Source organism: Melanostigma gelatinosum (assembly GCF_949748355.1).
Source record: "Melanostigma gelatinosum genome assembly, chromosome: 17".
Taxonomy (NCBI): Eukaryota; Metazoa; Chordata; class Actinopteri; order Perciformes; family Zoarcidae; genus Melanostigma; species Melanostigma gelatinosum.
Genome location: NC_136650.1, coordinates 4,789,011 through 4,798,781, shown reverse-complemented (window position 1 = coordinate 4,798,781; position 9,771 = coordinate 4,789,011). Strand labels below are relative to the sequence as shown.

The following is a 9,771-nucleotide window of genomic DNA, read 5'->3' as shown; positions in this document are numbered from 1 at the left end:
GGAGCAGGAAGAAGAAGATTTTGTGGCAGCTGGGCACCCTGATCGGAGCTCCGGTCGGCATCACCCTCATCGCAGGCATCGCCGTTCCCGCCATGGTCATCGGCATCCCCGTTTACGTCGGCCGCAAGGTGAGAAACCCGCAGAGAGGAAGAAGCTTCAGCCACCGTAGCAGTGTGATACACTCTCAGGCTCAGCACAGGGCTCGGACCTGCAAGAGTTCATAGAAGAGAAACAAGTTTAAATGGCGGCATGTTTGATTTGTTAAAGTACTTCTTGACCTTTTTTAAACTACACTAAAGAAAAATGGTACAAGAAATACAATCGAGCATACAAGTAAAACAAGGGTTTACGTTTTAGTGAGTTGATTGTTTTTCTGTGTTATTTTATTTTTGTTAAGAGTTACAAAAGTATTGTGAAGACTTCCAAACTAAATCCAGCAAATGAACTGAAAGGGCTATGAAGAGGAAATATAAATGACAGACAATGGGGGGACTTTTTAAGAGGAACTCATCATGAAACATTATTCATGTGTTCATAATCTTGATCTGGTACTTCATTATCTTTATAGAATTAAACATTAGAAGTGCACGCTGATAGTAAAAGCCGTCGATCGCTCTGTTTGCAGCCAACTAAGATGTCTTTCACGCTCAGAAACACCGTTTTTATCTTTACGGTCGGTTCACTCCACGTTTATCTTCAGCTACAGGAACCAGAAGTGGAACAACTCTGCGTTGTGGCAACACACAAATAGCTCTGCCACAGTTATTCTTTCACAACCCTCCTCTGGCGATTACCTGGAATTTACGACATTGCGGAACTAAAAGCTTTTCTATCTCAGTTTCATTTTTAACACAATGTTAAAAAGCACTTTCAGTGCCACAAAATGGTTTCCATTCACAGCAACAATCACACATGACCTAACAACACAATCAGAACCCACAGCTGATAGTGTAGAGGACACACTTTTGATCAAGTAAGGGTCCATAAAACGTCTTATAGTGTTTAAATGTAAGGCCTTGAAGTTATTAAGTTGAGTTTATTGTCATAGTTACACATATACGAAATTTGTCCTCTGCATTTCACCCATCCCGAGCTTATTGGGAGCAGTGGGCAGCTGAGAGGCGCCCGGGGAGCAGTTAGGGGTTCAGTGTCTTGCTCAGGGACACTTCGGCATAGGACAGCCAAGGATTGAACCGCCGACCTTGCGGTTGCCGGACGACCCTCTCTACCCAGTGAGCCACGGCCGCCCCCCCGGCTTTAGGGGGGGCAGAGGATCTTTAGGGGGAGATAGCATATGACACATGGAAGTGGTTCACATCATCTGACAGCTGGGAACCTGAAGATTCATTTGAGATGCAGCTCAGCAGTGTGTGTCAGCAGGGTTTCAGTCATAAATCAGAATTCAAAATAAATCTATTTATGAATTAGAATGAATTGTGACAGTGTATAATGACATAGAAGATGATGATGCCCATGCTCTGTTGTGTCTCATGAGTTGTTGCAGCAATTTTGGGGTTGATACCATTTGTTACACAGATCTGGTGCTAAATGTTGCCATTTTTTTACCACTGGAGAAATGATCAGAACTCTCTCCAAAAAAGCAGATTCAGACACAAAGACCTCGAGGAACACCGTAGTCATGCTGTGATCTGCTTTTGGAAACTTTTGACATTTGGATGGCGAGCACTTCTGTTGTGTAAACTTCTCAGAAACTCCCTTAAAATGTCAATGCCTCCCGTTTGTGGTAGTAAAGCTTCATGAGGCTGTGATTATCCTAGAGGTCACAAAAGGTCATACTATACAGTGATGTCAGGTTTCAAAAAAGGATGTCACTATGTGAAATGGCTGCTATGAGGACTAACATCGTCACACATGCATATTATTGGGCTCATTGGATCCACAAGAGTCTCAACTCTTCGGTCAAACCTAATGTATGCAATTGTTTTCTTCATTCTTTTGGCAGTTAAATTGGTGTAACATCTGTTAAATATATCACATACCAATCCTAGAGAGTCTTCAAAAAACATAACCTGGGCTGGATTCCCTCTTTTGTCTCCATAGATATGTTATGTTATTGGAGACAAAGAGGGCAATGGTCTTTCAAATAACAAGAGGCAGGAAATGAAACGACAATGGGCAATTATTTCTACACATGAACACGCTGTAGCTGTCTCTAGTGGAGGAAGGTGGAACTGCATATTTCTGTTTAAGTCTTTCGGGATCTCACACAGTGTGAAGAGTGGGACAGCAGTCTAACTGGTTCGATTAACTGGAGCCTCAGACGCAGCTCACCAGCACCCTGTGTTTGTTAAAAGCTGCCTCAGTGGTGAGCAGCTCTGGTTGTCTGACTGAATCTGACTTGTTTCTCACCGACAAGTTGCAACACGGATTTGTTTTTTGAAGTCAGTCTTAAAGAAGAGGGAGGTTGTGTCCTTGATGGTTTTTCTTGGAATTTAATGGTTTCAACAACCTCAGGATGTGTTCACATGATGTTTCTTTATGGATGGTTCTGATATACGTATATTCTGATATTTTATATACTTCGTTCAAACTACAGTGGGATTCACAATTTCTCCAAAAAATGACACTCCTGGCAGTGTGGAGATAGCTTTGTAACAGCACATGTAAAGACAATTTGAAAAAGTCAAAAAATCTGAATATTTGACACAAACATTTTGTGGAGGAATTTATTTGGACTTTTTCTGCAGCTTTCTTTCTGTCTTTCCTGCAAGTCCGACAGTATTTTTGAAAGAAATGACACATGTTAATGTTCTCCTCATTTAAAACAACCCTAACCTTTAACCTCCACCTTCCCCCTGTGCTCTGCTGCAGATCCACGCCCACTACGAGCTGCAGAAGACGTCTCGTCACAGGAGGAACCTGGCCATCACAGGAGGCGTGGCCCTGTCCGTCATCACCGCCCCCGTCATCGCGGCTGTCAGCGTTGGTAAGACACTCGACAAGGCCCATTTCTGCTCTTATACAGCAGCTGAAACCAGACAACATATGTCAAACGGCTGTGATTGTGTTTCTGTCCCTTCTCAGGCATCGGTGTGCCCATCATGTTGGCCTACGTGTACGGCGTGGTGCCCATCTCTCTGTGTCGGGGGGGAGGCTGTGGGGTCAGCAGAGGGAAGGGACGAGGTGTACGCATTGCCTTCGATGAGGACGATGGGCCCATCACAGGTGAGGAGGCCAAACTCTTCCTGATAAAAACAAATTGTGGGGCTGAATGTCATTCACCAGATCTTATGATAATTCATATTCTCCATGTGATTCTGCAGTGGCTGATGCGTGGCGTGCCCTCAAGTCCCCGAGCCTCGGCGACAGCAGTCTGAGCACCACCTCCCCCAGCGAGGGGCTCTCCGTGGCCCCTGGGACTCTGGGTGACACGCCCCACTTTAACACACTGGCAGGCAGCGCCTTGGGAGCACGCACCAGCAAGTACAGCAGGTGAGACAAACAGACCAAGTAACTGAGACGAGCAAGAGTAGTTCAATGGAAATGGGTAATATGGATCACTAAAATATAAAATAAGTATGTGGATATACTATATGTAGTATAAGTATACTAGGTTTTTCTCTCCAACATGTTATGCCTCTTTAAACTTAAAGGGCACATATCATGCTAATTCTCAAGTTCAAACTAACTTATTGTACAGAACATGATTTATATTTGCAGAATTGATAAATACAACTTCTCCAATGAGTGTGCGGTGGTTCATTCTTATTGATAAAACGGGGTTATTGATCAGTGTGAGTGGTTGCTGTCCTCCAGGCTGGAGGTGCAGGCAGGGGAGCTGGCTCAAGATTCCGCCCATAGGGAGTCCGGCAGCCTGGGAGCAGGGAGCGACTGTGCCAGCACCCGTGGAATGGCCGGATCCATCATCTCGTCCTACACGCTGCCCGACAGGTGACACATTCCTCTTCTTCTGTGGTGTCTTTGATCTCTCTCTGCGCCCTGTTTTCTACTTCAAACTGAGAGGTTCCTTAGTTGTCATGCTGAGCATTCATCCATTCGATTTGATTTTGATGTGATGCAGCAGATTCCTCATAGGAAACAAGAGCTACGTGTACAAGCTAAATAAATCTTTGTTCCTCCCTTTCTTGTTATTCTTGTTTATTAAAGCAGTAAGAGCATTTAAACCGTTTACATTTTTGGTTGTCAAGCTGAAGAAGAGGCTGTTTTTTCTTCTCCAGGACACCATGTTTTATTTGTGTCTTTTCTGCTATCTTGCCTTCATCACAGTGGTGAAGATGAGGATGTTTTAGGGTTCCTTATGGTACAACCAACTTTTAAAAATATTCTCTTGCAAATATAATCCCATATTTTAACACATCAATGGCTTGAAAAGGTTGAATCTACATATTTTCCGCCAATTTTTTCGAAAGAATTCTCTTCCATCTCCTAATATTTATGGAAAAAACTAATTTCAAAGTAAAACTACAGTTGAATATGTTTCCAAAAGAATCCAAAAGCCCCCCCCCCCCCCTCTGTGCGTCCATAGCTGTCTTTGTCCCTGTGTCTTTGTTCTTCAGTAGTCTGAACATTAGAAGCGTCACACTGGGACTGACTGCTTGTGAATAATGTGTCTCTGCAGGGAGTGCACCAACCTGGAGATCCAGGTGGACATCGAGACCAAACCCAGCCACCTCTGCCTCACCAGCGAAGAGGACCTCACCCTGCCCCCGGGCTCCGCCGACATGGGGATGGCCTCGGGAGTGGAGGAGCCTCAGGACTGCAGCTCCAGGCGGGGCGGGGCTCTGTCCGGGTCGGCGCTGGGACTGTCGCCGGGCGTGTCCATCAGGGAGGGGCTCAGAGACGTCACCCTGGCTCAGCCGGAGAGCATCCGCAGTGACCTGGAGATGTCGGACACTCAGTCGGACGACATCGCCGAGCTGACGTCGGACGACTGTGACTCGCCTCACCCGAAGAGCTGTCACCTGGCGGCCGGCCAGCAGCCCCCGTTCTGCCGAGCCCTGAACCCCTCAGACGGCCTTCACTGTCCCGCGGACAGTAACGTCATCCTCTACATCTGAGAGAGCAGCAGCTCCCAGGAGTGCAGAAAAAAAAGACTCCCGACAGTTTCATCTGAGCTCTCCTTTACTTCTTAGCATTTGTTTTCCCTGTTATCACTTCTCGTTTGCTGCTTTTACGACTCACAGACGGCGTCTTAAACACAGACAGGGTTTGTCCACTTCTGTCTGTCTGTCTGTCTGTCTGTCTGTCTGTCTTATCTACCTGTCAATCTCTTGCTGAGTAAATTGTCAGGGTTCTACCTCTGAGATCTATAAGATGATGATTTATGTTTACTCCTTGGTGCAGAATGCCTTGGCTACTTGAGCAAAAAAAAAAAAAGAGAGAGAGGTACAAATTTTCCACATGAAATATCGCATTTCTGAAATTCTGAAAAAAGGTGAGAAGTCACCGAGCACAGCGGAGAGAAGACAGAAGTTTGCCTGGGACGAAAGGAGACGTTTCTAACAGTGTGTGGATGAATGTGGACTTTGTACTCGACTATTGTGGCTTTTTCTTCTTTTTCTCTCTATTTATATTCAGATGACCTGGAGATTGTGTTGTTTGTTGCGCGCTTGTGTCTGCATGAGCCATGCCTTGTGTGAAAGGTTGAAAAAGGGGCGGTGAGCTTCTGTTACACTGGTGAACGTTTACTTTAGACGATGAAGCTGCACTTGAATCTCACTTTCCTTGCACAGAAGAGGAGGAGTTTGGATTTACAGAAATAGATGATTGAGTTCTGACAATGACGAGACGAGTCCAGAAGACGCTGTGTTGAAATGCACTGAGAGAATCTATTTGACTCTGTTCATGTCTGTGACAGTGAGGGGCGTCTTTCACATTCTGAACAGTTGAGGACATTCCAGTATGTCCACGGGTTTCTCCTGCACTGAGATGTGCATCAAACAGACGTTTATCATTTCATAAATAACCCACTGAGAAACTTCATATAATGTCAATCTGAGTTTTCTATGATCTCAACTGTTTTGTCATCTTACGTGGTGATGTCGCTGTGGAAAGCATAAGAGTCCCCTCTGGTGCTTCTCCTGTCTGCATGCTGGACCTTTACTGAAACACCAATCCAGTGTAGCTTGAGCTTTATTAAGTCAACTCATCAGCAGCTCCACTTCAGAAAACATTGAACCTCTGAACTTCTTAGATGGTTTCATTTCAAAAAGGAGAATCATATTTAACAGAAAAGAAGCGAAGATTCAACAATGTCCCAAAACAATGAATCAAATCAAATTGTTGGAAAATATTGAAAAGTATCCACTACAATATTCCAGAGGTACTTATTTAAATTGCCTGATTTCTTTGACCAGCAGTCCTAAACCCCAGAGATAACAGTAATAATATTATATATGACAAAGATAACCTTTAATAACATCACATATGACAAAGAATACCAGTAATAATATCATTTAGACAAAGATAAATTCTCGCATTGGAGAAGCCTGAACCGGAGAACATTTTGAATCTTCTGGCTTAAAAATGAAATACTGAAACGAGTAATCGATTATTGAAATACCTGTTGATTACGTCGACTCATTGAATCAACTAATTCTCTCAGCTGTAATTTGTTGTCAAAAGAAGTGGCTGCTGAGGAGCTCTTGAAGCTCCGGTCACTGTCACAACTCTCTCGCTGTGGTTCTGGTGTGTGTGTCCTGACTGGACCGCTGTCTGACAGTCGGCTGCCTTATAGACACTCACTGACCAACACGGCACACACCAACAGGACTGGTTCAGTGTTAACTGGCTGTCTGACCCACTGGAATGCTGTGTGTGAGAGAGTGACTGAGTGAATGGACTCCTGATGAATGTATTTGTCCCACTTTGTTTTTTGAATGAGCACTTAAGCACTTTATCTGGAACGTATCGTATTTATCTTCTTTTTTTATGCTGTTCATCATCTTTTACTACGAGTGACTTCAGTTGCATCTGAAAGTCTGTGGTACAACCAAAATAAAGCACCTACCAGAAGGCCTTTTATGTTGGATGTAACTAGAGAAGAGTTTGGCTCCAAAACATCCTAAATTCACACAAATAAATCTTTCTGTACTTTTAAAGGGCCAGTGTGCACTATTTGGGGCTCTGGCGGTATCGAGCGGCGAAGTTGTAGATTGTAACCAACTGAAACTTCTCCGAGTGCGACAAGTGCGTAGGTGAACCACAGCGGACACAGCGAAAACACCTGTGGCCCTATCTAGAGCCAGTGTTTAGTTTGTCCGCTCTGGGCTTCCGTAGAACATGGTGGACACCCCCCCCCTGCTACATCCTGGCCCTGATTGTGCACCGAGCATCCACGGAATATTTATCAATGATCTGAGAACTGTTTCTATCTTCTCTTTTTTTGTTGTTGATCATCCTTTCGAGTCAAACGCTTCAAATATTAATGCTGATAAGCTCTTCTGAAACATACCCACTGGCTTTGTTCGCTTTGTATCACCTCTGTGCTTCAGTTTAAACAGGTTCCCACCAGGTTTCTTTAATCTGCAGGGGAATCCACTCGGGAACCTTCTTCATCTCTGAGTAGCTTTATGGATTTAGCTGCTTGTGTAACTCGGCAGTGCTTTGTTTGGTCTGAATTTGACTTGTTTCTGCCTGCTTGCCTGTGGGAAGGGGAAAACACACACGAATGTACCGCGGACGGAAAGATGAACTCCCTGAAAGAATCCCAATGAGTGTTAATGGGAATTATTGAGCACACAGGCAGCCCGTCCTCATTTGAAAGAGGTTTTAGAGTATGTAGACAGCAATATTTAAGTGTTATTATATGGTTTGTGTATTTCCTGTCACTGTTGAGGCCCTGCCCTGTGTATGGGTTGTACATGCAGGACTGTGAAAGACAACTTGTGGACCTTTGGGGAAATAAATAAATAAACACAATCTGATGTTGCACCAAAGCACAGACTGTTGTCAGTTGTGCTTGCAGATTTTCGGTCTGACACAGTTTTAATAACTGCATAGTAACGGAACTCATTCATGAAATATTGCAGTCTTTGGCCAACCGTAGAAGTAATATGGAAATGTACAAAATATTTGCAAGACAAATGATTCCAGAAAAACTATGAATGTGTAATTTTGAATAACTCTGTTTATTTCAAATTAAAATGTGCACTATGTTGAAAAAATGTGTTGTCATTTTTTGTGTTGAAATTATACTGAAAAGTGCACATTTGCCCACAAATCTGATCAGATCCACAAAATCCTTGAAAGCAAATAATACGCAGAAACGACTGAAAAACACAGACGAGTTGTTTAAGTGAAACTTTGTATAATCATTTATTTGCTCTGTTTTTTAATTAACTGCCATTGCTTTTACTGTTTGTTTTTACCATGTAAAGTGCCGTTAAAGCACAATATATTAATATTACATCACTTTCTGTTAATTTCCATGTGTCTTGTACATAGAAATAGAACAGGAGTAAAACAGACATTGATTCCGTTGTAATATCACCAATACAAAAGAAAATTCGGATTGTTGTTACGGTGACAACACACGCCCGTAAAGCTCCGTCTGTCGAGTTATTTACCACATATTTAGTTTACTGAACCTCAACTGTTGAGAATAAATCTCATGTTGAGGAGAAAACTCAGGTGAACAGACTTAGGTCGAGGCGTTTAGCTCAATTCAAGCAATAAGGTTTATTTGTGACAGAAGTATTATGTCCAGCAGTTAAACGTGCACGGACCTAGAAAGTTCACTCTGTAGGAGCGAATGAAAAGCTAAAAGGTGCTTAGACAGAGTGCGCATGCGTTCATATATTAGGTCCTCCTTTTGGAGCCTATTGGTCAAAGCAAAGTAGGAGGTGGATCTGTTTTTAGCATTCAGATGACCTGATGGAGCTCTGAGCATCTCCGCCCACACTGGCTCACGTCCGGGATCCGCCTTCTCTGGAACGTCAGTGTGTGTGAGATGTTGATTCAGCAGCATATTGTTATGTTCGGCCAACTAGATAAGCTAGGCGCTAGATATGCAAGGGCGCCTCTTTCTATCTCTAAGATGGAGCAGGCAGTTGAGACTGGTTCTCTGTAAGACTATGTGACATTTAACTGGGGCAAAAGCTATCCTTCAGAGTTCTAGTATTTTCCACTTTGTTCAGGCGAGTGCGAGAGTGCCCCACCTGGCGTTTTTGACCTTCGTGTACTAGAACTCACATATCCGCGTATAAGCTGTGTTTAACATTGAATGAAGTATATTTTTATTTACACAACCCACGCTAACGTTCCCTCCCAGGTCGCTCAGCACGAACCGGAGCTTCGTGGTCGATGGACAGCAGCTCTGACGACTCCCTCAGCATCGACGAGAAGGACGGCTTCGTGTTCGTCAACTACTCCGAGGGGCAAACTAAGGTCCCTCACCCCCCACCCACACCACCACCACCACCCGGCTCACCCAGGCCAGGGCTCGGTGCCACAGCCCTCCACCATGGACACACAACCAGCTCAGGGCCGGCGGTGTCCAGTGATTGAACATGTTGTTGTTTCTTTAGCTCTAAAGTCAGTGAAGGGACGAGGGTTCTACACTAATACTCATTCGTTACTTAATGTTGCTGCACATTTGTTTTCCAGCATCGATGCACACTAAAAAGGGACTCTTTGTCTGTATTGTCTGTTTGTTTTTTTTATTTCCTTGTTGGTTTCTATTCAGATGATTTTAATCTTTCATCAGACGTGATCCTCCACACACGTCATCCTGTGTCTGCAGGAGCAGCAGCTTTGAGGAAGACGTTATCAGAGACACGGGAGAAGATG

General features: G+C 44.0%; 1 protein-coding gene across 1 annotated transcript in view; it reads left to right on the top strand.

The window, feature by feature from the left end:
• The window catches only part of rnf19b (ring finger protein 19B), a 31,934-nt gene extending 23,812 nt beyond the window's left edge, over positions 1-8,122 (top strand). Inside the window, exons 5-10 of the mRNA XM_079288662.1 lie at positions 1-128; positions 2,833-2,947; positions 3,046-3,186; positions 3,285-3,453; positions 3,778-3,912; positions 4,601-8,122. The exon at positions 1-128 is cut by the window's left edge and continues 35 nt beyond it. Of these exons, the coding sequence (XP_079144788.1) occupies positions 1-128; positions 2,833-2,947; positions 3,046-3,186; positions 3,285-3,453; positions 3,778-3,912; positions 4,601-5,039 (1,127 nt within the window). The 3' untranslated portion in view covers positions 5,040-8,122. The remainder of the gene's footprint in view (positions 129-2,832; positions 2,948-3,045; positions 3,187-3,284; positions 3,454-3,777; positions 3,913-4,600) is intronic.
• The last annotated feature ends 1,649 nt before the right edge of the window (positions 8,123-9,771 follow it).